At 56.1% G+C, this 26708-nt stretch overlaps 13 protein-coding genes across 15 annotated transcripts; 5 read left to right on the top strand and 8 right to left on the bottom strand.

Annotated features, from left to right (window-relative positions):
* Positions 1-681: 681 nt before the first annotated feature.
* Positions 682-1583, bottom strand: IUM83_09085 (Crinkler (CRN) family protein; the record flags this gene model as incomplete). The annotated part of the gene is made up of 2 exons (XM_067933504.1): positions 682-741; positions 801-1583. 2 exons carry the CDS (start codon positions 1581-1583, stop codon positions 682-684), a joined length of 843 nt encoding a protein of 280 aa, XP_067799858.1.
* A 519-nt stretch (positions 1584-2102) lies between these two features.
* Positions 2103-2706, top strand: IUM83_09084 (uncharacterized protein; the record flags this gene model as incomplete). The annotated part of the gene is made up of 4 exons (XM_067933503.1): positions 2103-2221; positions 2300-2365; positions 2440-2548; positions 2671-2706. The coding sequence occupies 4 exons, from the start codon at positions 2103-2105 to the stop codon at positions 2704-2706; spliced, it is 330 nt and encodes a 109-aa protein (XP_067799859.1).
* Positions 2707-3615: 909 nt separating this feature from the next.
* On the bottom strand, positions 3616-5394 carry IUM83_09083 (abc transporter; the record flags this gene model as incomplete). Its single annotated transcript, XM_067933502.1, has 1 exon — positions 3616-5394. The coding sequence occupies one exon, from the start codon at positions 5392-5394 to the stop codon at positions 3616-3618; it is 1779 nt and encodes a 592-aa protein (XP_067799864.1).
* A 158-nt stretch (positions 5395-5552) lies between these two features.
* Positions 5553-7034, top strand: IUM83_09082 (betaine aldehyde dehydrogenase; the record flags this gene model as incomplete). Of its 2 annotated transcripts, none has more annotated exons than XM_067933501.1 (1): positions 5553-7034. In XM_067933501.1, one exon carries the CDS (start codon positions 5553-5555, stop codon positions 7032-7034), a length of 1482 nt encoding a protein of 493 aa, XP_067799865.1. The 2 variants fall into 2 exon arrangements, with proteins under 2 accessions (XP_067799865.1, XP_067799866.1); XM_067933500.1 differs by having other exon boundaries at positions 5937-7034.
* Positions 7035-8065: 1031 nt separating this feature from the next.
* IUM83_09081 (uncharacterized protein) lies at positions 8066-8623 on the top strand (the record flags this gene model as incomplete). The annotated part of the gene is made up of 1 exon (XM_067933499.1): positions 8066-8623. One exon carries the CDS (start codon positions 8066-8068, stop codon positions 8621-8623), a length of 558 nt encoding a protein of 185 aa, XP_067799862.1.
* Positions 8624-10258: 1635 nt separating this feature from the next.
* IUM83_09080 (ABC transporter B family member 25) lies at positions 10259-11773 on the top strand (the record flags this gene model as incomplete). Its single annotated transcript, XM_067933498.1, has 1 exon — positions 10259-11773. The coding sequence occupies one exon, from the start codon at positions 10259-10261 to the stop codon at positions 11771-11773; it is 1515 nt and encodes a 504-aa protein (XP_067799863.1).
* A 940-nt stretch (positions 11774-12713) lies between these two features.
* On the top strand, positions 12714-14168 carry IUM83_09079 (Crinkler (CRN) family protein; the record flags this gene model as incomplete). 2 transcript variants are annotated; one of them, XM_067933497.1, is made up of 1 exon in its annotated part: positions 12714-14168. In XM_067933497.1, one exon carries the CDS (start codon positions 12714-12716, stop codon positions 14166-14168), a length of 1455 nt encoding a protein of 484 aa, XP_067799937.1. The 2 variants fall into 2 exon arrangements, with proteins under 2 accessions (XP_067799937.1, XP_067799936.1); XM_067933496.1 differs by having other exon boundaries at positions 13434-14168.
* Positions 14169-14935: 767 nt separating this feature from the next.
* Positions 14936-16264, bottom strand: IUM83_09078 (Crinkler (CRN) family protein; the record flags this gene model as incomplete). The annotated part of the gene is made up of 1 exon (XM_067933495.1): positions 14936-16264. The coding sequence occupies one exon, from the start codon at positions 16262-16264 to the stop codon at positions 14936-14938; it is 1329 nt and encodes a 442-aa protein (XP_067799935.1).
* A 1194-nt stretch (positions 16265-17458) lies between these two features.
* Positions 17459-18316, bottom strand: IUM83_09077 (proline-rich protein; the record flags this gene model as incomplete). Its single annotated transcript, XM_067933494.1, has 1 exon — positions 17459-18316. The coding sequence occupies one exon, from the start codon at positions 18314-18316 to the stop codon at positions 17459-17461; it is 858 nt and encodes a 285-aa protein (XP_067799931.1).
* Positions 18317-19216: 900 nt separating this feature from the next.
* On the bottom strand, positions 19217-20050 carry IUM83_09076 (proline-rich protein; the record flags this gene model as incomplete). Its single annotated transcript, XM_067933493.1, has 1 exon — positions 19217-20050. One exon carries the CDS (start codon positions 20048-20050, stop codon positions 19217-19219), a length of 834 nt encoding a protein of 277 aa, XP_067799930.1.
* An 894-nt stretch (positions 20051-20944) lies between these two features.
* Positions 20945-21802, bottom strand: IUM83_09075 (proline-rich protein; the record flags this gene model as incomplete). The annotated part of the gene is made up of 1 exon (XM_067933492.1): positions 20945-21802. One exon carries the CDS (start codon positions 21800-21802, stop codon positions 20945-20947), a length of 858 nt encoding a protein of 285 aa, XP_067799929.1.
* Positions 21803-22706: 904 nt separating this feature from the next.
* On the bottom strand, positions 22707-23585 carry IUM83_09074 (proline-rich protein; the record flags this gene model as incomplete). Its single annotated transcript, XM_067933491.1, has 1 exon — positions 22707-23585. The coding sequence occupies one exon, from the start codon at positions 23583-23585 to the stop codon at positions 22707-22709; it is 879 nt and encodes a 292-aa protein (XP_067799928.1).
* An 898-nt stretch (positions 23586-24483) lies between these two features.
* Positions 24484-25341, bottom strand: IUM83_09073 (proline-rich protein; the record flags this gene model as incomplete). The annotated part of the gene is made up of 1 exon (XM_067933490.1): positions 24484-25341. The coding sequence occupies one exon, from the start codon at positions 25339-25341 to the stop codon at positions 24484-24486; it is 858 nt and encodes a 285-aa protein (XP_067800023.1).
* Positions 25342-26708: the final 1367 nt, after the last annotated feature.

Here is a 26708-nt window from a genome sequence, read left to right as displayed (position 1 = left end):
CGTGCCAGAACTTCGGTCAGGTTTTCGTCAGCTCCAATCCCACCTAAGCTCTCGAAGAGAACTACCAACGCCGTGAACAACTTGTTCCCCAGTTCGGCCTCAACTTTGTGCGCCATGGAATAGCTGAATGCATTTACCGATGAAACGAAGATCGTAGCGGACGGAGCGAGGTGCGGTAGAGCCTTGTACACGTGCAAACTTTCGACAGATATCACGTTGTGAGGGGTTGTATACATGCTCTCGAGGCGCCACGATCGAGTCAGGAAGTCTCCTTCCCCGTTGGGTGGCACCACCGACTGCCGATTTTTCTTGTACGACAGCAGTCCTCGACGACTCTCCGTGTCGGACGTAGACGTCAGCAAGTGGTGCTTCTCGAACGGGTACTGGATCAGCTCAGCAATATCGGTGTCGGCGGTGATGGAGTGCGCGACGCGGACATTTTTCAGGAACGACGCGTCCATCTGCGCGTTGAGCTTCTGGTCGGCCGTGATGGTGGGCAGCGCCATGGTCATCGTGTTCTTGAGGTTAGCGTCAATTTCACGAGTGGCACGACCAGCCAAGTCCCAGAAACCCGTCGTCAGCATGTCCACACCTTCGGTTGAGAGCCAATCGAGATCGGTGGTGGCTGTGAACATCCCCACTTGGTCTTCCTCTGCGGGGTGCTGCACGAGTCGCCGCATATTACAATCCACATCCATCGCGAGTCGAAACGGGTTGAAGCGTCCGCGTTGCTCCTTGCCACTGCGAACGCGGTAGAAGGCTAGTACGGCGACGACGATCAAAGCTCCGTCCAAAGTCACGCACTCTTTCCTGCACTTGGCCAGCGCGTCACGCATGCACTTGGGTTCTCCATCAGCGAAGAGAGCACTGGTGCTGTTGGCCACTGGAGGTGACGCAAAATCGTTCTGGTCCTCACGTGCTGGCAGCAATGGTGTGAACTTGTGGATGCTTCCTCGAAACATTCGACGCCCGAAGATGGCGTTGGTCCCCTTGAGCAGTGGCTTGGCCCACGTGATCTTGTTTAGCCACATGCGGTAGAGCGACGGACGCAGCGGGAACTCCTTGATCAATGAAGAGGCTGGTGCCGTCTGCTCCGATGACTCGTGCTGGAGCTGCGAGGCTTGTCTGGCGAGCTGTGATACCTGCTCGAGGATGCAATTGAGCACCACAACACCAGAGAACCCGTCAGACATGTACTGATCCGAGAAGAGCATGAGGCGGGCAGTGTCCTTGCGTTTAGCCACCCACACCACGAGGTAGAAGGGCAATTGAATGTGGCGGTCGAAACCGATGCTGCACTCCCTCTCCACGAAAGCCTGCCAGCTCGTGGGACTGCCATCTCCATAGTCTGCAGGTGACAACATTCGCACTCGCAGCAAATTGGTGACGGTGTCCGCAGTCACTGGGGCCTGAATCTCTGCCGTGAACGGTTGGTCCTTGAGTTGAAGGGCTCGCATCCGCGGGTGCATGTTGAAGGCGTGGGTCACTGCAATGGGGAGGAAGCGCAGCAGAGCCGCCGTGTCACCTCGGACGAGCATCGAGTGCGCGATCTTGGTGGACACGCCGTCGGTAGCGGAAACCATGCGCTCAACGCCTCGTAAGGATAGTCGACTGCCGGACGCACTGGTCGTGTCGGTAGTACTCATGGTCAAGTTGGTTGGTTATAGCGAACCGCAGGCAGGTGAAGTGTTCGCTCGGAGTCAAAATGAATAGTGAGCAGGGGCTGGAGCTGGCATTTCGCGTCCAAGGAGCAAGTTTCTTGACTGGTAGTGATGGCTCGTTGGGTTGCAACCCCGTGACATGCTGGACATGTGGGTGGCCGAGACGTCATGGAATGAAAGGTGGAAAACCGACTGTCGGTGCAACTCCCCGCATTGGAGGAACCCATGGTCGAAAGTGCTGTCATCGGAGGTGCCCAGGTTCGATCGAGAGTTCTGGATCGTGTCGTCGAGTGATCTGCATAGTAGCAGCGAAGATGATTGTCGTGTGCCGTCGCTGTCGCTGGCGGTTGTGTCGAATTGTTGCGAGGGGGTTGTAGTCTCTATTCCTGGCTGGTTGACAATGCCTGCGGTGATCCGTTCACTCCGGGAAACTTGTTGACGATGAGCTGGGTGGTGACTGAGGACACGCCGACGGCGACGGTCGTCTGGATGGCGGCCGAGCAGATTGGCAAAGCGCAAAACCACGAGCAGCTCCAGAAGATCTGCGACTACCTCGTCAAGTGCGTCGGAAATCTTACTCGGTGGTTCGGTCACATTGAGTGCAGACGAAACTAAGCATAACATTGCTTTGCCCGTAGCAAGCATTGGTTCCAGACGGCCGGTGACTTGAGAAGCGCCCGGCGCGAGGCGGCGGAATGGCAGGCGTATGTTGGTATTCCGTGCTTATACCATGAAAAATGTGCTATTCTCTAATGAAGTCATGTGCACAATTGAGTAGATTGGAGGTGCCTGGGCGTCTGAAGCTTGCTATCCAGCAGGTCCTCGATCAGACAACACCACACCAGGAAGCGCTCTCCACATACGGTTACGAAGACTACTACGCGGCTGTACGCCCCTCGATTTCATCAGAAGATGAAGCAGCTACTCAGTCGTGGTCGGATGCCACAGCTGCGTATGACCAAACTGCTGCATCGGACTATTACTCTGAGAGTTATGCCTACCCAAGCAGCGACACTACAACCGGCACGACAGCAGAGCAGTATAGCTACGACCAAGCTGGATATGTCACCGATCCACCATCCTACGACGAAAGCTACAGTACCAATCACGAGACGTATTACAGCAACGGCAGTGAAAACGAGACCTACAGCGAAAGTGGGGCGGCAGCGACTACGTTATTAAGTATGCAGAGTAGTTGTGAGCAGGTATCTCTCGATGACAATGACGTCGTTGAAGCACAAGTTGTTGCCACGGAAGTTGCTGAAGAGTGTGTAGAAGGTGAGATCGGCGAGCTCGTTCCAGACCAACTTTTGTATGCGGAACATGAGCCATCAAAACTAGATGCACACGATACAAGTGGAACTTGGGGCTGCGGTCAGTGCACGTACATGAACCCGATGACCTCGTCCTTTTGCGAAATGTGTATTGGCCACATCTCACTGTCACCTGACGTTAAAACTACGGTTGGCACCGGTGTTTCGGCCTCCTTGCTCATTCCAGCAAAACCAGTGGTTGACGTGGTGATGACCTCGCCTCGAGTAGACTCTTCTACCGATGTGAACTCTTCGCAACCAGTTGTGACTTGCATGCTACCCCCTGTGGCTTCGCTGTACTCACCTTCAGCGCCGGATTACGAGATGTGTGAAGACGAACGAGTACAATCAACTCCAGTGCCACCGCCACCGCCATACCCTGGTACAAGCAGCTGCGGAAACGTGGACTTCTTGGCACTTGCCTTCAGCGGATATAGTGCTCCCAAAACGCAAGCAGTGGAGTCCCCTCCGGCAGCAAAAACTAGTCAAAGGCGGCGTGAAGAGGCCGCCAGCATTACCGATTACACATTTTAGAAGTAGCCACACGATGCATAGCTCTCGACAAGCACCACAGTGCACAAAGCTTTCCCTTTTAGGTATTTAGTCACTAGTCTATTGCCCAAGTACTGGCTACAGGTTTGCTAAGCGGTCTCTTCCTCCGATTGCTGGCGAGGGCGCTCGACGAGCTGTTTGCCCTTAATTTCAAAGATGCTGGAGAAGCACGGGGTGATTTCGTCCTCGTGGTGCGTGATCAGCACCATGTGCGTCTGCTGAGCTGCTTGCTGTCCGATGGCTTCGATCACACGCAGTACGTGGGCGCGGTTGAAGGGATCAAGACCATGCGTGATTTCGTCCAAGATTAGCAGCTTCGGCCGTGCCGCTAACGCACGGGCGATCAGTACAAGCTTCTGCTCGCCCTGCGAGAGCTCGGAGAGACTGCGTTTCTCGACTGCATCAGGCAGGGCCAGCAAACACTTGGCAAGCTTTGCCGCTTCGGGGCTTACAGCGTTGTTCGCAATGAGACTGAAGGCAGTTTGGTCCTTCTCCGCTCCGTCGTGCTGCAAGTTTTTGTGCAAAAGCTGAATGTGCTGATCAGTCGAGATGGCCTCCATTCTCGGCTTTGAGGTCGCAGTTGAATCTTCGTTTGAGCCTAATGGGCGCACCTGCTCTCCAACCACCACTACCTCGCCTTCTGTTAGCCCGTGACCAGGGGTCTGCATCAGCACACGCATCAGCGAGCTCTTTCCCGATCCATTTGGCCCAAGCAAAACCCAATGTTCGTGAGTCTGCCGAGCAAAATCCACATTGTCCAGCAAAATGCGCTTCTGATCGTAAGAGATCGAAACACCATCGAGCCGGACAGCCGGGGTCTCCGTGCTGTCAATCTCAGCGCCACCTTTGCTGTCAAACAGTTCCTCGACAAGCGACACAAGCTCGGTATCCGTCATCCTGGCACGCTTCTCGTGCTCTTCGCCGTAAAAATCTTCCAGGCGCTTCATCATAGCCTTGTTGCGCATGTCATCCTCCTTGTCTTCAGGCCACGCCACCACTTCCAGTCCCTCCTCCTCGCCGTCATCTCCCTGCTTCAGCAACACTGTGTGCGAGAAGATCTCCGGGAACACTTGCTCCAACCTGTTAGCAACCAGCAGCACCTGCGTCTTGTACGCGAATGCCTCGTGCTTGGCCCCCGTCGTCTCCACCAGCAGCCTCGTAAAGCCCCTCGTCAGCTGCCCCAGCATCCACTGCAGCTGCCTCCTCGCCTTCACGTCCAGCCCGTCGAACGGCTGATCCAGAATCAACACGGTGGCTCTCGGCGTCTCCAGCAGCGCCACCGCCAGCAGCAGCTTCCTCATTTCTCCGGTCGACAGGTGCCGCACCCGCTGCTCCCAGACGGGGAACAGTCCGAGTCTCACGATCAGGTCCCGGGCGGTGGGGGACCCGATGCCGCCCAGCACGTCCGCCACGACTCGGTGGCCGTTCTCCACCACGAACTCGCGATGGGCATCGAGGCTGAGGCTCGCGAGGCGGCAGGAGGCCGGCAGTTCGCCTCGACGCTGCTGAGACTCGACGTGCTGCTGCAGCTTGGCCAGGAACCGCGTCTTCCCGCTGCCGTTGAGCCCCACGAAGCAGTGTACGTCGTCCAGCAGCAGCTCGTACGCGGGCGGCAGCGCGATCACGGGCTCGGACGCAGCCACGGGCGCCGGACGCCGCGGCGCAACGCCATTGCCCAGAAGTGAGCTGAAAGCCCGGGTTGTGCTTGGAACAAGTGGAATAACGTCGCGACTACGGGGCGGTGGGGAGTGCAACCAGGCTCCAGAGCTGCGCAAGACGGAGGCGAAGCAGGCCGGCGGCTTGGACGCGCGCTGGCATTGGCGTGGGGCGTTGCACGCCCGCTGCAGCACGCCTCGCAGCGCCAGCATTGATGCGTGTTAAATTAATCGGGGACTGTGGGTGGGCAGATGATGAGGACGTTAACCTGTCAAATCGGATACCGCCAGCCGTTTCGCTGCTCGAGTAACGGCCGCTCATTCCCGGATCCGAGCCAAAAGGCAGCAGCTCAAGTCTCGGACAATCGATAATGGCGGCGTCGCGCGTGGTCAAGTCCTTCGTCAACGGCAAGTACGTGGCCGCCGGCGCCTCGAGCCAGCAGTTCACGCTGCTGAACGCCACCACGCGCCGACCGGAGACGTCCTTCCGGGCCGCGGACCGCGCGCAGGTGGACGAGGCCGTGCAGGCGGCGCGCTCGGCGCAGCGTCACTGGCGGCGCCTGAGTCCGGCGGAGCGCGGCGCGGTGCTGCGCAGGGCCGCGGACATCCTGACGCGGCAGACGGACGAGATCGCGCGCCTGGAGACGCTGGACACGGGCCGCCCCATCGCCGAGACGACGGTCACGGACGTGCTGAGCGCCACCGACTGCCTCAACTACTACGGCGGCGTGAGTCCGTCCGTGGGCGGCCAGCACCTGGAGCTAACGGGCGGCAGCTGGGCCTACACCAAGCGCGAGCCGCTGGGCGTCACGGCTGGCATCGGCGCCTGGAACTACCCGCTGCAGAGCGCGGCCTGGAAGTCGGCGCCCGCGCTGGCGTTCGGCAACTCGATGGTCTTCAAGCCGTCGGAGGAGACGCCCCTTACGGCGCTCAGGCTGGCCGAGGCCTACATGGAGGCCGGCGTGCCGGAAGGCGTGTTCAACGTGGTGCTGGGCGCCGGCGAGACCGGCCAGGCGCTCGTGGAGCACCAGGACATCGCCAAGGTGTCGTTCACCGGCTCCGTGGGCACGGGCAAGAACGTGTACGCCGGCGCGGCCAGGGACCTCAAGAAGGTGACGATGGAGCTCGGGGGCAAGTCCCCGCTCATCGTGTTCGAGGACGCCGACCTGGAGGAGGCCGTGGCCGGAGCCATGATGGGCAACTGGTACTCGTCGGGCCAGGTGTGCTCGAACGGCACGCGCGTCTTCGTGCAGCGCAAGGTCTTCGACAAGTTCGTGCAGCGCGTGCACGAGCGCACGCTCAAGCTGCGCATCGGCGACCCGCTGGACCCGACCACGGACATTGGCCCCATGATCCACGAGAAGCACATGAAGCTGGTGCAGAGCTACATCGAGAAAGGCGTGGCCGAGGGAGCGACTCTCCTCAAGGGCGGCGGCGAGCGCATCATGCCCTCGGAAGCGACCAAGGACGGATTCTTCCTCACGCCGGCTATCTTCGTGGACTGCAACGATGACATGACGATCGTCCGTGAGGAGATCTTCGGCATGGTCATGTGCATTCTGCCGTTCGACACCGAGGAGGAGGTGCTAGCGCGTGCCAACGACACGGTCTTCGGTCTATCCGCTGGTGTCTTCACCAAGGACATCACGCGTGCTCACCGCATGATAGACGAGCTGCAGGCCGGCACCACGTGGATCAACAACTACAACCTCGCGCCCGTGGAGACTCCGTGGGGTGGCTACAAGAAGTCTGGCGTGGGCCGTGAGAACGGTCTTGCGGGTATTGAGTCATGGACTCAGCTGAAGTCGGTGTACGTGGAGATGAACGAAGTGTGGTGCCCCTACGCTAAGTAAGGAGACAAGTAGCCCGCGCGTTGTCGATAAGGAAGCGTATCAATCTACTTGCCTGTGCGTCTTGGTTCCTTTTGATACAATGAAATGAAGTTAGGCAAATGCCTCTCAAGGAGCAAGAGATGATGGGTATACTTGACGACGATCGATTATATTACTACTAGTATCTTACTGGCACGCTACAAAACGCTCACATCATACACACACTTGAGCCATGGTCTTCATCTGAACGCCCCGATCGGATCCAGTTCAGCTGACAAAGTCGCTCTTACGAATACGGCTTGTCGTCCCCGCGGCGAAGTCGCAGTTTTCGATCGGCTTCACTGGCAAGTTGGCCTTGGGGCTCCGGGAGACCACCAGGACCTGCCGCGTTTCGCAGACCTGAGCCGAATTCCTTCCCTTTTGGCCAGTTGATAGGTCCGTGCGGACCATGCAGTCGTCCTTTGGGCACAGGAGCGAAGTTCCCGGCCTGGTGGAATCCCCCAGCCTCGTGCCCTCCCCCATGACCCAGACTTCCTGGCGCTGACCAGTGAGCTTGAACTGTTGGCGTCTCAATGAGGGCTGCTACCCAGACGGAGAGGACGAGTGCGCTTGGCAGGAGTCTCATTTCGTTGCTTGCTTCTTGGTTCTGAGTGTTGTTGGGAAATGATGGGACCTTGGTGTCAACAAGCTTGTTGCTAGAGCCTCAAACCCTTCTTGGACGGCACTAATTTACTGGCCAGGCCTAGTACTGTGTACCATTAAGCAACCCTCAAGAGGGAGGATGAAATCGAATGGCAGTGGCTTCGACATCTTATCAGCTCTAGCACTTGAGGAAGTCGCACCGTGCGACGTGCGACTCGCGCTATAGTACTGATAGCGACTGCTACTTCCAAGACACCGAGGACGGGTGATCATGATCTTACTAATCTATCTGGTCTTGACGGACGACTTGACCATCCCGCAGCTCTATCACTTTCGAAAAAGCCAAGAACTAAGCATCCTAGCGAACCGTCAAGCTCAAAGGCCTGCGTGCCTCCAAGCGCCCGAGCACCATGAAGCTCCTCCAGCACCTTCTCGCGAGCGCCGTCTGCGTGGCAGTCCTCCTTGCGACTGCGGTCGCTGAAGTTCCAGCTGACGGCCAACGCGTCAGCTACGCGGGTCCAGGAAACGGTGACGGTCACTTTGGGCCCTTCAGCGGTCCCGAGGCCGAGCACAACTACGACAAGAGCGAGCTCTACCCCGGACCCGACGATAGTGAAGATGGAAGTGAACTCGCTACCGCCGCGGATGAACTTGAAGCTGATGACGAACAAGTAGCCTTTGAGCCCAGAGAACTAACGCTCGATGTCTATCGGGACGAATTTCCGGATGATCTGGCTGCAGGCGACAGAGACGCCGTGCAATCGGACCGCTCCATTGTTGAGCAAGAGCTGCTGGGGTACACCCGTCACCTCCGCAGTATGGTCGACCCTCCTCGTCCTCAGGAGCCTCTAGCACTCCCAGGACCACTTGAAGATGACCCGGAACCTCCACCAATCGCGCCGAAACTCCCGGAAGACACCGAGTCAAAGCGAAACCTGCGCGGACTGGAGCAGGGGGATCAGCTGTAAGCTGGTGTGACAGGGAGGCAGTGGCAACAACGTCAGCTGAAAAGACCTTTGAACGCTGGTCGATGTTTTGATGTGCTTGGAGTGCCATGTAGTAATATAGTGTCGTGGTAATACATGTAGTGGTCTAAATGTTTATCAATCGAGCGTCATTCTCTGCAGTTGTTTGCTACCTGGCGTCATCCTCCACATTGCGCATTTCTGTTCACCATACGTGTAGCCTCACTCTTGCTCATATCGACACCAGATTGGCTGTTACCGAGAACCGCCACAGCACACTCAGTGGGCAGCCAGAGCACGGCATTTCGGTACATGTAGATAACCCTCAACTTTAACCCCTTCTCGTTATCGGCGACAAACGGGAGGTGCAAATCACGTCAAGTTGAAGGCGGGCATAAACAGGGTTTGTCTGGAAGTGATCCTATACTACCAAAATGCATATTCAATGGATTGATGCATTAGCAGTAATACCCATAAACGTTCTTGATAATTTTCTATAATACGCATAATAATATATTAATGTTATTTTTTTACTCACTATGTTGGCGTACTCGGGTGCACAAACGAAAGCTTCGTGTAGGCTGGGATAGCATGTCGCAAAGCTGACAAGAACCTAATACATGCACGGACAACACGCACGCGCACTTGGAGTACGCGTGGAGTCAGGCTGTTGTTCAACAACAAATTAGAGGTGAGCAACCAAACCATCGTGGCAATCCAAGTGTCGTTTTCTACACCGAGCGCGGCAGCTATTTGAAATTAGTGCCGAATTGATTGAAAGAGAAATAGCAAATCAGGTGTGCCGCCAAATGCCATCGTTTGCCTTTCACATTCACGATCATTCCACTTCAAAACAAAATATTTCAAGACGCTACTACCCTTTCAGCTCTCCCACATCATAGTACTTTTATTTAGCAGCGTTGGCTTGGTAACAATAAGCAAACTAAAATAACATGGGTAAGCGAAATGAAGCTTTGACCCAGAAACTTACCTTTCTCGGCTTTCTTTTGGTCTTCTTTACTGCTCCAGCAGTCCGGTAACATGCTTATACAGAGGCAGTAAGTTAGTCACTGGAATTCTCGACGGTAGAATGGTGTATCTAACCGCTGATTGTAGCTGAGTTTCGCAGTTTGTGTTAGACGCTAGGATGTACGCGACGTGTTGTTCCATACGAATACAGGCACTCGTGCAGGGATTCTATCGTAGACGTGTACTCATCTGAGTTCATGGTCTGTAGGTGGGGCTGCAAGTGCGCGCTACCTCGGGGGTTTAAACCGCAACAAATTCGACTTCAAATGCAGGCATTTGTGAGTTGCTAAACAGAGGATAGGGCCACCCTCCAATCAGCAACTTATCTTAATTTAATACGACAGTCAAAATATAACTGAAGGTGTCGAAATGATACTATCGTATGGTGGCTCTATCACTAAACTACTATTCCGTGTGTATAGTACTCGAGAGTAATATGGCTGCCATTACTACCTCAATCGTGATTACTCCATTCATCCGTGCACGCCGCACATCCAGCGGCGGCTTCTGCGGCGCAAGCACCGAGTACCTCGCTGCTTACTCGCCCTGCAAGAACCCTCCAGCCTCCTTCACTCCCAGGTTGGCAGCCATCCTGCCACACGCCCAGCGATGCCCAAAACCTTCGACGTGAGCGGCCCGCGCCACGTGAAGCTGCGCGGCCTGGAGCGCACGACCACCATGGTGGACGGCGTGTCCGCCACCATCGTCCACTCGATGTTCGTGGAGGGCGACGCGCGCGCGCTGGTGCAGCTGCTGCCGCTCGCCGTCATGCGCACGTTCAACAAGCACCCGCGCATGCGCGCGCTGCAGGTGCGCGCGGACGAGTTCACGGCCGAGATCCAGGAGCCCGTGGCCGTCAGCGACGTGTCCACCATGGGCCTGCTGCGGCTGCGGCGGTTCTCGCCGTCCGACGACGCGACGCCCACATTCGACGAGTGGCAGCAGTACGCGGCCGACCAGTGCAACAGCGGCTTCGACCGCTACACCAAGTTCCCGTTCTACCTCTCGGCCTGGGTGGACGAGCAGGCGGAGCAGGCGCGACTCATGCTCTTCTCGGACCACTACATGTCGGACGGCGTTTCCGGTGTTGTGGTGCTCAACTGCATCCTCCAGCAGGTCGCGCTGCTGGCTTCGGAAGACGACGCACTGCGCAGAAGCCACGAGGTAGAGTACCCGCTGCAGCCCTCGTTCTACGACATGTGGATGTCCAAGAAGTTCCTGTCCAAGGGGCTCATGAAGGGCGTCATCTCGACCTTCGGCAAGGCCATCTACCGCAGCGAGATGAAGAAGTTCAAGCCCGTTCTACCGGCCCGCGACGACCAAAAAGACTTTGTAGTGCCCCCAGTCTCGAACTCCACGACGGCCTCCTTCGCCCAGGGCGACCCCACCTGCATGCGCGAAGGCCTCGCGAAATGCAAGAACGAAAACGTCACATTTGGCGGCGCGGTAGTGTGCGCCACCCTGCTCGCGTTCTACCATGCGGCCCAAGCACAACCGAACTTCAAACCGGACGAGCCGTTCAAGATCACGGCAAGCCTGGACTACAACATGCGTCAACGCGTGCCTGAGCCTGCAGAGGAGGACCAAGTCGGGGCCTACGTAGGATTTGCACCGATGGAGTCGCTCTCCAAGGTTGGCGTCAATATGAAGACAACGCGGTTCTGGGATCTCGCGCGACTAGCCAAGAAAGAGATCGACGGGAACCTGGAGCACACTATGCAGATGGCTGCGGTGCCGATCGTCCTCGACCGGCGGTTCAACAACAAAATCGACCCTTCCTTCGCAGAAGCACTCAACGTCCGCCAGTCGCAGACTTCAGACGCAAACATCTCCAACCTGGGGCGATATCCATACGCCAAGGAGTTCTCGCTCTCCTCCAAGAGCGAGAGCAAGGCCAAGCTCACAGTCACGAGTCTGCACGTGTACAACTCGAACCCGCACTTGAGTCCCTCGGCAGTGCTTTACGTGACGTCGGTAGAGTCCTTGTGCTACTCCATGGGGCACAAGTGCGAGGATGACGCGGCCAAAGCTCTTTTCAACGCGTGGGTCGCGGTCTGCGAACACCTTGGCAATATCGGGGCTCAGGACACACTGACGGAGGTGCTAGAGCAGCTTAACCTGTAGATTGTTTGCAAAAGCGGTCAACATCCGCTGCTCGCAAACCGCAGACGCGAACATCTCGAACATGGGGCGCTACTCGTACCCAACGGAATTTGCGCTTGCCCCGGAGAGTGAGAATCCGACGAATATGTTGACAGTGAAGCGTCTGCACATGTACAATTCCATCCCAAACTTGGCTCTTTCGGTGTGCCTCTTCCTGTCGTCAGTGGGATCATTCAGCTAGTCGAGTGCGAACGCGACACAGTCAACACTCTTTTTGCAGCGTGGGTCGTGATCTGCGAGAATATCGGCGAAGTTGGAGCCGACGAAACAGCGATGAGCGTTTTGGACCGGCTTAATGTGTAGCGCCTTCGGCATTGTGCCTGTGGACGAGGTTCGAGGCTCGTGCATGTTAAATCCATTCGTGCGTCCACGATGAATTTGACAGGAGAGCCGAATCTGAACCGGTGGGGGTGATATTGGACGGAGAGTTGATACCGAAGGACGTAAAGTGTCAGGAGTACACTGGTATAGCGAGCATATCTACACAATGCTTGATCGTGAAATTCACACGCAGCCAGATTATATTGTGTAGTGATGTTCTGGGCGATAAATGCGATCAATACATGCACCGGTCCCGACGTGTCAACACAGCCACATGCTGCCACACTTCACGTCAAGAGCACTTTGCATCGTCCTTTACATGCACGTGAAAGGATGAGTCCTTCGTCTTTGAGCGGAAACTGATGCATGACCTTCGCCTCGCCTTGTGTATGTACAGCATTGACTGTTTCAGTGGGAGAAGTTGGGGGCAATTTGACGCGATACCTCCCTCTAGAGGGAGGGGGTCCTCCTGTCAACCTCGCTGCTCTCATTCCCAAATTCTTCAGACACCATCCTGACTGGTTTCAACATGGTAGGCAGCCTCGATCGTCGAAGAGTAAAGCTGCGCGGTCTCGAGCGCATGCTCACCATGGTCGACGGCGTCTCCGTGAAGATCGTCCACTCAATGCTCGTAACCGGAGACGCAGAAACTCTGCTGCGATTCCTACCGGCCGCGCTTACGAGAACCGTTAACACGCACCCGCGTATGCGGGCGCTGCAAGTCAAGGACGAGGATTTCATGGCGGAGATCCAACCACCCGTGACTATCGACGACGTTGCCAACAAGAAGCTGCTACGAGTCCGAAGGTTCTCGGAATCCGAAAGTACTGAAGGCGACTTCGAAGACTGGCAGGCGTACGTGGAAGGCGAATGCAACGTGGGGTTCGATCGGTACACGCAGTTCCCGTTTTTCCTGGTTGTGTGGGTCGACGAGACGGCGGAGCGAGCTCGCCTGATGCTCTTCTCCGATCATTATATGTCGGACGGGCGATCAGGCATGGTGGTGCTGAACTGTGTCCTCGAGCAAGCGTCCCTTCTCTCTATGGACGAGAAAGTTGCAAAAGGAAATGCAGAGGAGTTGCCGCTTCACCCTTCATTTTACGAATTGTGGTTATCCAAGAACTTGCTGTCCAAAGCACTGGTAAAGGGCCTCATGGCCTTGCTCGGAACTATGATCTATCGCAGTGAGCTGAAGAAATTTAGCCCGATTCTTCCAGCACGAGAAGACCAGCAGGATTTTGTGGTTCCTCCAGTCACGAATTCAACTTCAGCGTCTTTTGCTCAAGGAGACCCCGTTCGCATGCGGGAGGCTCTCTCGACATGCCGAGCGCAAGGTGCCACCTTTGGTGGGGCACTGGTCGCTGCTGTCACGGTCGCGTTCTATTATGCAGCGAAGGATCTACCAGACTACGAACTCGGCCAGCCATTCAAGTTCTTAGCAGATTTGGACTACAACATGCGCCAACGCTTGCCTTGCCCTGTTGAAGAGAACCAGGTCGGCGCTTATATTGCCTTTACTGACCTCGCGTGGCTCGCTGATGAAGGTGTCGACCTAGAAACCACCCAATTCTGGGATCTCGCGCGTCGGGCGAAGAAGGAGATCGACGGAAATCTCCGCAATACTCTCTCAATGGATGTGGTGACTGTCATCATGGACCAAAAGATCAATGCCAAGATCAAGCCTTCAGTCACAGAACGTCTTAACATCCGTCACTCACAAACTTCGGATGCCAACATCTCGAACGTGGGGCGCTACCCGTTCTCACGAGAGTTTTCACTGGCGTCGATCGGACATGACAACCAGAGCAAGCTGACAGTGACGAGCCTGCACGTGTACAACCCAATTCCTCACTTGGGACCTTCAGCAGTGTTCTTTGTCTCGTCAGTAGACTCGTTCTGCTACTCGATGGGCAATAAGTGCACGGATGCTACGGCCAAAGCTCTCTTCAGTGCGTGGGTCGATATCTGCGAAAATGTTGGTAACATCCAAGCTCATGACACACTGCTGGATGTACTAGGCCGCCTAAACCTTTAGCCAACAGGCAATAGGATCAAAAATCCGACGTTGATTCATTCGTATTTGAAATGGCGGGCTAGGAGGATCTAACTTTGACCACAAACACAGGGCCGTACACAACGTGAGACCAAGCAGGTATAGATGCTTGGAGGACGAGGACCCTTCAGACATTAAGAGATACATCGGTAAAGCAGGAACAAAGTCAGTTTAGGTACATTCTACTACCTAACGAGCAAGTAATAGAAGAAGGTTTACCCGGAAGCGCCAGCTTTCCTCAAGACCGGAACCAACTACAATATTGTACCGCCGAGAACCGTGGGATTGCAACTATGGATGAATGGACGCCTAATTCGTGCGTGGGGCTTATTTGCTTGTTCTTCAATCTTCATCGCAATATCCAGTCAGCCATCTTACCTTCTCAACTCCCAAATCAAGTTTCCAAGCAAATCCTATGCCTACACCATCCACGACACCTGAAGCCCTGAAGCCTACGAACGCGACGGTGTCGGCACCGCCGAAGGCCACGCCCGCAGCGACCCCGAAGGGAACATCTACGACTGCTCCGGCCACGCAAGCGAAGTAGGATACAGCCGGGTAGCTGTAGTTAACTAAGAGGCCGCTCGGTTAGATTGCTGGCAGGCCTCGCTCGCTACCGATGCGATCGACGCACGTGTTGAGAGTGTGCGCAGGAAAAGTGTCGGTGCAGTAGCGTTGAACGAAAGCAACTATTTGAACGGTATGAAAGTGAATGAGACAATGAGCTTGAACTATTGATCCGTTGTTGGCTAAACATTCAGACGGCCTAGTACATCCAGCAGTGTGTCATGAGCTTGGATGTTACCAACATTTTCGCAGATATCGACCCACGCACTGAAGAGAGCTTTGGCCGTAGCATCCGTGCACTTATTGCCCATCGAGTAGCAGAACGAGTCTACTGACGAGACAAAGAACACTGCTGAAGGTCCCAAGTGAGGAATTGGGTTGTACACGTGCAGGCTCGTCACTGTCAGCTTGCTCTGGTTGTCATGTCCGATCGACGCCAGTGAAAACTCTCGTGAGAACGGGTAGCGCCCCACGTTCGAGATGTTGGCATCCGAAGATTGTGGGTGACGGATGTTAAGACGTTCTGTGACTGAAGGCTTGATCTTGGCATTGATCTTTTGGTCCATGATGACAGTCACCACATCCATTGAGAGAGTATTGCGGAGATTTCCGTCGATCTCCTTCTTCGCCCGACGCGCGAGATCCCAGAATTGGGTGGTTTCTAGGTCGACACCTTCATCAGCGAGCCACGCGAGGTCAGTAAAGGCAATATAAGCGCCGACCTGGTTCTCTTCAACAGGGCAAGGCAAGCGTTGGCGCATGTTGTAGTCCAAATCTGCTAAGAACTTGAATGGCTGGCCGAGTTCGTAGTCTGGTAGATCCTTCGCTGCATAATAGAACGCGACCGTGACAGCAGCGACCAGTGCCCCACCAAAGGTGGCACCTTGCGCTCGGCATGTCGAGAGAGCCTCCCGCATGCGAACGGGGTCTCCTTGAGCAAAAGACGCTGAAGTTGAATTCGTGACTGGAGGAACCACAAAATCCTGCTGGTCTTCTCGTGCTGGAAGAATCGGGCTAAATTTCTTCAGCTCACTGCGATAGATCATAGTTCCGAGCAAGGCCATGAGGCCCTTTACCAGTGCTTTGGACAGCAAGTTCTTGGATAACCACAATTCGTAAAATGAAGGGTGAAGCGGCAACTCCTCTGCATTTCCTTTTGCAACTTTCTCGTCCATAGAGAGAAGGGACGCTTGCTCGAGGACACAGTTCAGCACCACCATGCCTGATCGCCCGTCCGACATATAATGATCGGAGAAGAGCATCAGGCGAGCTCGCTCCGCCGTCTCGTCGACCCACACAACCAGGAAAAACGGGAACTGCGTGTACCGATCGAACCCCACGTTGCATTCGCCTTCCACGTACGCCTGCCAGTCTTCGAAGTCGCCTTCAGTACTTTCGGATTCCGAGAACCTTCGGACTCGTAGCAGCTTCTTGTTGGCAACGTCGTCGATAGTCACGGGTGGTTGGATCTCCGCCGTGAAATCCTCGTCCTTGACTTGCAGCGCCCGCATACGCGGGTGCGTGTTAACGGTTCTCGTAAGCGCGACCGGTAGGAATCGCAGCAGAGTTTCTGCGTCTCCGGTTACGAGCATTGAGTGGACGATCTTCATAGAAACGTCGTCGACCATGGTGAGCATGCGCTCGAAACCACGCAGTTTTACTGTCCGAGCAACAATGCTGCCTGTCATCTCGAAACCACTTGGGCTGGTGCCTGAAGAATTTGGGAATGAGAGGACTGCAGTACTGTATTGTATAATAGCAGCAGCGAGGTCGGTAGGAGGGAGGTACAATATCGGTCAAATCGTCATCAAACCCTCCCACAACATCGCTCCAAACACCCATGCCATGGATTCATGCACTGCCCATATGGGCCATGGGCAGTGCATGAATCGACTCCCGATCGTCCCGTGTGTGCATATCGTGTGAGACATAGACCCTGGCGGACCGTATTTCGAGTCATCCCCATGTTCTTCAACCATTGTAAAATTTATATTTAACAATGTATTTTTTACAACAACATTAAAATGCAAGCTCCCTAAAGGGGAAAGTCACAATACGAACGTAACTTAAGAAAGGAGTCCAGGTTTCCCAGATTGATAAAATACTCAGAAACCTGATTCTTCAGGTGTTATGCAGGTTTATTACAGATTTTCCTGGAATCAGATGTAAGATATCCACGAGGAGTGCGAAAATTACCGGTCCAGGTATTACCCAAATCTGTAACCTGGGAAACTCATGTGTGCGGGACTTGAGCAAATCGGAAATTATGGAAGTCACGCTTAGTCGGTGCGACAGCAACCAACAATCGCTCACATATTAATCCTGGTATTCTCCAGATATAAATACCTGGGAAATTCATGTCTGCACTGTTCGATCAAACAGCGAAGTGATCACCACAATCCCCTTGCTTCTTCGCTTATTTTTTTTTTCTCACGGTGATTGGGATACTACTCGCCGCCAGTGGTGCCTTCACGATTCAGCACAAGGAGCTACAATAAGTTATTGTCAATAACCAGCGAAGAGATTCACTTAATCATCACTTTCATACCATTCAATATTTATCTACTTCGGATCCATTACGCTGTGCAGCACACATGCACACTTTCGCTGCGCACAACGCTCGCACTCACATCGGTAGAGAGTGTTCGCCTGCCAGCCAGCATGCATGCCTGTCCTCGAGTCCCTCGAACGCTACTACTCGATTTCTACTTCGCTTGCGTGGCCGAAGCCGTCGTCGTAGGTGTCCGCTTCGGGGTCGCTGCGGGCGTGGCCTTCGGCGGTGCTGACACCGTCGAGTTCGTAGGCTTCGGGGTCTCCGGTGTCTTGGACGGTGTAGGGAACGTCGTGGCGTTGGTGGCCTTGGGCGTCTCTGGCGTCTTGGACGGTGTAGGCAACGCTGTGGCGTTCGTGGGCCTGGGCGGGGCTGTGGAATTGGTTGGCACCACCGCGGAATCATTGGCCGGAGGTGCGGTGGAATTGGCTGGTGGTGCGGTGGAATTGGCCGGTGGTGCGGTGGAATTAGCCGGTGGTGCGGTGGAATTAGCCGGTGGTGCGGTGGAATTAGCCGGTGGTGCGGTGGAATTGGTCGCTGTCGGCTTGGGCGTTTCCGGGGTCTTGGACGGCACCGGCGGCGGCGTGGTCTTTGGAGCTGCCGTCGTCGCTTTGGGCGTCGCCGACGTCGCTTTGGGTGTCGCGGTCGTGGCCTTCGGCGTCGCAGTCGTAGGCTTTGGAGTGGTCGCCTCTGCCCTCAGCCGGCGGGACTCGACTGACGCGGAGGCTAGCGCGAAGGCCTCATCCGAGCTGTCGTTGATGTCGCTGCTGCTGCTATCATCATCGTCGTCGTCACCTTCGCTGTTGCCCGAACCAGGGAGGACAAAATCGCTGTCGTCGTCGCTCTCATCGGGGCCGCGGAGCAGTGTTGACACGCCTCCATCGGTTTTCGTTTCGGTGTACGTTCCATCTACTCCACCTACGACTTGGGCTGACACCGGAGATGTCGTCGAGCTCGCCACCAGGACTGCCACACACACAGCGCTGGCGAGGAGGTGGTGCAGGATCTTCATGGTGCTCGGGTGCGTATGGTGGGCCACACAGGCGTTGCTTGGTTGTTTGGTTGTTTGGTTGTTTGGTGCTTGGTTGCTTGGTGCTTGGTGCTTTCAGGAATGCGATGAGCCACGTACGAGGTGGTGCCTATGGCTTCGGCAGGCACGCTGCGAGCGCTTGCTGCGTGGCGGCATAGCTCGCCCAGAGATACAAGCGTGGGACAAACACTATTTCACGTTGATCCTCGTCTTGGGGTCTCAGGTCGATAAGGTTAACGTAGCTGCTGCTTTCCCTTGCCACTGCCACGGAAAATGTGGTGCTGTGACATAAGGTTTCGAAGACCACATCCTATTTATTGCTGGCAGCCAAGCAGGTCCAAATTGTATCAAACTGTATCAATGGCCAATCATCGGACGGAAGTACTATTGTTGCCCAAATAACTTCAACTTTTAACTTCAACTAGTAGATACGCTTACAACGTGAACAGTGTTCACTGAACACGTAGCTTTTCAGAGGAGGCGAGTGGCATCCAAGTCGAATTGGCCGCGAATCATGGCCCGTGTCTGTCGGCGCGGGAGAACTGTGCGCACACCCTTCCGCCTCACAAACCGCCAACGGATTGCTTCTTCGCTTGTTCTTTTTTTCTCACGGTGATTGGGATACTACTCGCCGCCAGTGGTGCCTTCACGATTCAGCACAAGGAGCTACAATAAGTTATTGTCAATAACCAGCGAAGAGATTCACTTAATCATCACTTTCATACCATTCAATATTTATCTACTTCGGATCCATTACGCTGTGCAGCACACATGCACACTTTCGCTGCGCACAACGCTCGCACTCACATCGGTAGAGAGTGTTCGCCTGCCAGCCAGCATGCATGCCTGTCCTCGAGTCCCTCGAACGCTACTACTCGATTTCTACTTCGCTTGCGTGGCCGAAGCCGTCGTCGTAGGTGTCCGCTTCGGGGTCGCTGCGGGCGTGGCCTTCGGCGGTGCTGACACCGTCGAGTTCGTAGGCTTCGGGGTCTCCGGTGTCTTGGACGGTGTAGGGAACGTCGTGGCGTTGGTGGCCTTGGGCGTCTCTGGCGTCTTGGACGGTGTAGGCAACGCTGTGGCGTTCGTGGGCCTGGGCGGGGCTGTGGAATTGGTTGGCACCACCGCGGAATCATTGGCCGGAGGTGCGGTGGAATTGGCTGGTGGTGCGGTGGAATTGGCCGGTGGTGCGGTGGAATTAGCCGGTGGTGCGGTGGAATTAGCCGGTGGTGCGGTGGAATTGGTCGCTGTCGGCTTGGGCGTTTCCGGGGTCTTGGACGGCACCGGCGGCGGCGTGGTCTTTGGAGCTGCCGTCGTCGCTTTGGGCGTCGCCGACGTCGCTTTGGGTGTCGCGGTCGTGGCCTTCGGCGTCGCAGTCGTAGGCTTTGGAGTGGTCGCCTCTGCCCTCAGCCGGCGGGACTCGACTGACGCGGAGGCTAGCGCGAAGGCCTCATCCGAGCTGTCGTTGATGTCGCTGCTGCTGCTATCATCATCGTCGTCACCTTCGCTGTTGCCCGAACCAGGGAGGACAAAATCGCTGTCGTCGTCGCTCTCATCGGGGCCGCGGAGCAGTGTTGACACGCCTCCATCGGTTTTCGTTTCGGTGTACGTTCCATCTACTCCACCTACGACTTGGGCTGACACCGGAGATGTCGTCGAGCTCGCCACCAGGACTGCCACACACACAGCGCTGGCGAGGAGGTGGTGCAGGATCTTCATGGTGCTCGGGTGCGTATGGTGGGCCACACAGGCGTTGCTTGGTTGTTTGGTTGTTTGGTTGTTTGGTGCTTGGTTTGCTTGGTGCTTTCAGGAATGCGACGAGCCACGTACGAGGTGGTGGCTTTGGCTTCGGCAGGCACGCTGCGAGCGCTTGCTGCGTGGCGGCATAGCTCGCCCAGAGATACAAGCGTGGGACAAACACTATTTCACGTTGATCCTCGTCTTGGGGTCTCAGGTCGATAAGGTTAACGTAGCTGCTGCTTTCCCTTGCCACTGCCACGGAAAATGTGGTGCTGTGACATAAGGTTTCGAAGGCCACATCCTATTTATTGCTGGCAGCCAAGCAGGTCCAAATTGTATCAAATTGTATCAATGGCCAATCATCGGACGGAAGTACTATTGTTGCCCAAATAACTTCAACTTTTAACTTCAACTAGTGGATACGCTTACAACGTGAACAGTGTTCACTGAACACGTAGCTTTTCAGAGGAGGCGAGTGGCATCCAAGTCGAATTGGCCGCGAATCATGGCCCGTGTCTGTCGGCGCGGGAGAACTGTGCGCACACCCTTCCGCCTCACAAACCGCCAACGGATTGCTTCTTCGCTTGTTCTTTTTTTCTCACGGTGATTGGGATACTACTCGCCGCCAGTGGTGCCTTCACGATTCAGCACAAGGAGCTACAATAAGTTATTGTCAATAACCAGCGAAGAGATTCACTTAATCATCACTTTCATACCATTCAATATTTATCTACTTCGGATCCATTACGCTGTGCAGCACACATGCACACTTTCGCTGCGCACAACGCTCGCACTCACATCGGTAGAGAGTGTTCGCCTGCCAGCCAGCATGCATGCCTGTCCTCGAGTCCCTCGAACGCTACTACTCGATTTCTACTTCGCTTGCGTGGCCGAAGCCGTCGTCGTAGGTGTCCGCTTCGGGGTCGCTGCGGGCGTGGCCTTCGGCGGTGCCGACACCGTCGAGTTCGTAGGCTTCGGGGTCTCCGGTGTCTTGGACGGTGTAGGGAACGTCGTGGCGTTGGTGGCCTTGGGCGTCTCTGGCGTCTTGGACGGTGTAGGCAACGCTGTGGCGTTCGTGGGCCTGGGCGGGGCTGTGGAATTGGTTGGCACCACCGCGGAATCATTGGCCGGAGGTGCGGTGGAATTGGCTGGTGGTGCGGTGGAATTGGCCGGTGGTGCGGTGGAATTGGCCGGTGGTGCGGTGGAATTAGCCGGTGGTGCGGTGGAATTAGCCGGTGGTGCGGTGGAATTGGTCGCTGTCGGCTTGGGCGTTTCCGGGGTCTTGGACGGCACCGGCGGCGGCGTGGTCTTTGGAGCTGCCGTCGTCGCTTTGGGCGTCGCCGACGTCGCTTTGGGTGTCGCGGTCGTGGCCTTCGGCGTCGCAGTCGTAGGCTTTGGAGTGGTCGCCTCTGCCCTCAGCCGGCGGGACTCGACTGACGCGGAGGCTAGCGCGAAGGCCTCATCCGAGCTGTCGTTGATGTCGCTGCTGCTGCTATCATCATCGTCGTCGTCACCTTCGCTGTTGCCCGAACCAGGGAGGACAAAATCGCTGTCGTCGTCGCTCTCATCGGGGCCGCGGAGCAGTGTTGACACGCCTCCATCGGTTTTCGTTTCGGTGTACGTTCCATCTACTCCACCTACGACTTGGGCTGACACCGGAGATGTCGTCGAGCTCGCCACCAGGACTGCCACACACACAGCGCTGGCGAGGAGGTGGTGCAGGATCTTCATGGTGCTCGGGTGCGTATGGTGGGCCACACAGGCGTTGCTTGGTTGTTTGGTTGTTTGGTTGTTTGGTGCTTGGTTGCTTGGTGCTTGGTGCTTTCAGGAATGCGATGAGCCACGTACGAGGTGGTGGCTTTGGCTTCGGCAGGCACGCTGCGAGCGCTTGCTGCGTGGCGGCATAGCTCGCCCAGAGATACAAGCGTGGGACAAACACTATTTCACGTTGATCCTCGTCTTGGGGTCTCAGGTCGATAAGGTTAACGTAGCTGCTGCTTTCCCTTGCCACTGCCACGGAAAATGTGGTGCTGTGACATAAGGTTTCGAAGGCCACATCCTATTTATTGCTGGCAGCCAAGCAGGTCCAAATTGTATCAAACTGTATCAATGGCCAATCATCGGACGGAAGTACTATTGTTGCCCAAATAACTTCAACTTTTAACTTCAACTAGTAGATACGCTTACAACGTGAACAGTGTTCACTGAACACGTAGCTTTTCAGAGGAGGCGAGTGGCATCCAAGTCGAATTGGCCGCGAATCATGGCCCGTGTCTGTCGGCGCGGGAGAACTGTGCGCACACCCTTCCGCCTCACAAACCGCCAACGGATTGCTTCTTCGCTTGTTCTTTTTTTCTCACGGTGATTGGGATACTACCCGCCGCCAGTGGTGCCTTCACGATTCAGCACAAGGAGCTACAATAAGTTATTGTCAATAACCAGCGAAGAGATTCACTTAATCATCACTTTCATACCATTCAATATTTATCTACTTCGGATCCATTACGCTGTGCAGCACACATGCACACTTTCGCTGCGCACAACGCTCGCACTCACATCGGTAGAGAGTGTTCGCCTGCCAGCCAGCCAGCATGCAGGCCTGTCCTCGAGTCCCTCGAACGCTACTACTCGATTTCTACTTCGCTTGCGTGGCCGAAGCCGTCGTCGTAGGTGTCCGCTTCGGGGTCGCTGCGGGCGTGGCCTTCGGCGGTGCTGACACCGTCGAGTTCGTAGGCTTCGGGGTCTCCGGTGTCTTGGACGGTGTAGGGAACGTCGTGGCGTTGGTGGCCTTGGGCGTCTCTGGCGTCTTGGACGGTGTAGGCAACGCTGTGGCGTTCGTGGGCCTGGGCGGGGCTGTGGAATTGGTTGGCACCACCGCGGAATCATTGGCCGGAGGTGCGGTGGAATTGGCTGGTGGTGCGGTGGAATTGGCCGGTGGTGCGGTGGAATTGGCCGGTGGTGCGGTGGAATTAGCCGGTGGTGCGGTGGAATTAGCCGGTGGTGCGGTGGAATTAGCCGGTGGTGCGGTGGAATTGGTCGCTGTCGGCTTGGGCGTTTCCGGGGTCTTGGACGGCACCGGCGGCGGCGTGGTCTTTGGAGCTGCCGTCGTCGCTTTGGGCGTCGCCGACGTCGCTTTGGGTGTCGCGGTCGTGGCCTTCGGCGTCGCAGTCGTAGGCTTTGGAGTGGTCGCCTCTGCCCTCAGCCGGCGGGACTCGACTGACGCGGAGGCTAGCGCGAAGGCCTCATCCGAGCTGTCGTTGATGTCGCTGCTGCTGCTATCATCATCGTCGTCGTCACCTTCGCTGTTGCCCGAACCAGGGAGGACAAAATCGCTGTCGTCGTCGCTCTCATCGGGGCCGCGGAGCAGTGTTGACACGCCTCCATCGGTTTTCGTTTCGGTGTACGTTCCATCTACTCCACCTACGACTTGGGCTGACACCGGAGATGTCGTCGAGCTCGCCACCAGGACTGCCACACACACAGCGCTGGCGAGGAGGTGGTGCAGGATCTTCATGGTGCTCGGGTGCGTATGGTGGGCCACACAGGCGTTGCTTGGTTGTTTGGTTGTTTGGTTGTTTGGTGCTTGGTTTGCTTGGTGCTTTCAGGAATGCGATGAGCCACGTACGAGGTGGTGGCTTTGGCTTCGGCAGGCACGCTGCGAGCGCTTGCTGCGTGGCGGCATAGCTCGCCCAGAGATACAAGCGTGGGACAAACACTATTTCACGTTGATCCTCGTCTTGGGGTCTCAGGTCGATAAGGTTAACGTAGCTGCTGCTTTCCCTTGCCACTGCCACGGAAAATGTGGTGCTGTGACATAAGGTTTCGAAGGCCACATCCTATTTATTGCTGGCAGCCAAGCAGGTCCAAATTGTATCAAATTGTATCAATGGCCAATCATCGGACGGAAGTACTATTGTTGCCCAAATAACTTCAACTTTTAACTTCAACTAGTGGATACGCTTACAACGTGAACAGTGTTCACTGAACACGTAGCTTTTCAGAGGAGGCGAGTGGCATCCAAGTCGAATTGGCCGCGAATCATGGCCCGTGTCTGTCGGCGCGGGAGAACTGTGCGCACACCCTTCCGCCTCACAAACCGCCAACGGATTGCTTCTTCGCTTGTTCTTTTTTTCTCACGGTGATTGGGATACTACCCGCCGCCAGTGGTGCCTTCACGATTCAGCACAAGGAGCTACAATAAGTTATTGTCAATAACCAGCGAAGAGATTCACTTAATCATCACTTTCATACCATTCAATATTTATCTACTTCGGATCCATTACGCTGTGCAGCACACATGCACACTTTCGCTGCGCACAACGCTCGCACTCACATCGGTAGAGAGTGTTCGCCTGCCAGCCAGCCAGCATGCAGGCCTGTCCTCGAGTCCCTCGAACGCTACTACTCGATTTCTACTTCGCTTGCGTGGCCGAAGCCGTCGTCGTAGGTGTCCGCTTCGGGGTCGCTGCGGGCGTGGCCTTCGGCGGTGCTGACACCGTCGAGTTCGTAGGCTTCGGGGTCTCCGGTGTCTTGGACGGTGTAGGGAACGTCGTGGCGTTGGTGGCCTTGGGCGTCTCTGGCGTCTTGGACGGTGTAGGCAACGCTGTGGCGTTCGTGGGCCTGGGCGGGGCTGTGGAATTGGTTGGCACCACCGCGGAATCATTGGCCGGAGGTGCGGTGGAATTGGCTGGTGGTGCGGTGGAATTGGCCGGTGGTGCGGTGGAATTGGCCGGTGGTGCGGTGGAATTAGCCGGTGGTGCGGTGGAATTAGCCGGTGGTGCGGTGGAATTGGTCGCTGTCGGCTTGGGCGTTTCCGGGGTCTTGGACGGCACCGGCGGCGGCGTGGTCTTTGGAGCTGCCGTCGTCGCTTTGGGCGTCGCCGACGTCGCTTTGGGTGTCGCGGTCGTGGCCTTCGGCGTCGCAGTCGTAGGCTTTGGAGTGGTCGCCTCTGCCCTCAGCCGGCGGGACTCGACTGACGCGGAGGCTAGCGCGAAGGCCTCATCCGAGCTGTCGTTGATGTCGCTGCTGCTGCTATCATCATCGTCGTCGTCACCTTCGCTGTTGCCCGAACCAGGGAGGACAAAATCGCTGTCGTCATCGCTCTCATCGGGGCCGCGGAGCAGTGTTGACACGCCTCCATCGGTTTTCGTTTCGGTGTACGTTCCATCTACTCCACCTACGACTTGGGCTGACACCGGAGATGTCGTCGAGCTCGCCACCAGGACTGCCACACACACAGCGCTGGCGAGGAGGTGGTGCAGGATCTTCATGGTGCTCGGGTGCGTATGGTGGGCCACACAGGCGTTGCTTGGTTGTTTGGTTGTTTGGTTGTTTGGTGCTTGGTTGCTTGGTGCTTGGTGCTTTCAGGAATGCGACGAGTCACGTACGAGGTGGTGCCTATGGCTTCGGCAGGCACGCTGCGAGCGCTTGCTGCGTGGCGGCATAGCTCGCCCAGAGATACAAGCGTGGGACAAACACTATTTCACGTTGATCCTCGTCTTGGGGTCTCAGGTCGATAAGGTTAACGTAGCTGCTGCTTTCCCTTGCCACTGCCACGGAAAATGTGGTGCTGTGACATAAGGTTTCGAAGGCCACATCCTATTTATTGCTGGCAGCCAAGCAGGTCCAAATTGTATCAAATTGTATCAATGGCCAATCATCGGACGGAAGTACTATTGTTGCCCAAATAACTTCAACTTTTAACTTCAACTAGTGGATACGCTTACAACGTGAACAGTGTTCACTGAACACGTAGCTTTTCAGAGGAGGCGAGTGGCATCCAAGTCGAATTGGCCGCGAATCATGGCCCGTGTCTGTCGGCGCGGGAGAACTGTGCGCACACCCTTCCGCCTCACAAACCGCCAACGGATTGCTTCTTCGCTTGTTCTTTTTTTCTCACGGTGATTGGGATACTACCCGCCGCCAGTGGTGCCTTCACGATTCAGCACAAGGAGCTACAATAAGTTATTGTCAATAACCAGCGAAGAGATTCACTTAATCATCACTTTCATACCATTCAATATTTATCTACTTCGGATCCATTACGCTGTGCAGCACACATGCACACTTTCGCTGCGCACAACGCTCGCACTCACATCGGTAGAGAGTGTTCGCCTGCCAGCCAGCCAGCATGCATGCCTGTCCTCGAGTCCCTCGAACGCTACTACTCGATTTCTACTTCGCTTGCGTGGCCGAAGCCGTCGTCGTAGGTGTCCGCTTCGGGGTCGCTGCGGGCGTGGCCTTCGGCGGTGCTGACACCGTCGAGTTCGTAGGCTTCGGGGTCTCCGGTGTCTTGGACGGTGTAGGGAACGTCGTGGCGTTGGTGGGCCTGGGCGGGGCTGTGGAATTGGTTGGCACCACCGCGGAATCATTGGCCGGAGGTGCGGTGGAATTGGCTGGTGGTGCGGTGGAATTGGCCGGTGGTGCGGTGGAATTGGCCGGTGGTGCGGTGGAATTAGCCGGTGGTGCGGTGGAATTAGCCGGTGGTGCGGTGGAATTGGTCGCTGTCGGCTTGGGCGTTTCCGGGGTCTTGGACGGCACCGGCGGCGGCGTGGTCTTTGGAGCTGCCGTCGTCGCTTTGGGCGTCGCCGACGTCGCTTTGGGTGTCGCGGTCGTGGCCTTCGGCGTCGCAGTCGTA

This window comes from Phytophthora cinnamomi, assembly GCF_018691715.1.
Source record: "Phytophthora cinnamomi strain GKB4 chromosome Unknown Contig3, whole genome shotgun sequence".
Lineage (NCBI taxonomy): Eukaryota > Oomycota > Peronosporomycetes > Peronosporales > Peronosporaceae > Phytophthora > Phytophthora cinnamomi.
The sequence above is the reverse complement of the archived record's forward strand: the minus strand, read 5'-3'. Positions and strand labels throughout refer to the sequence as shown.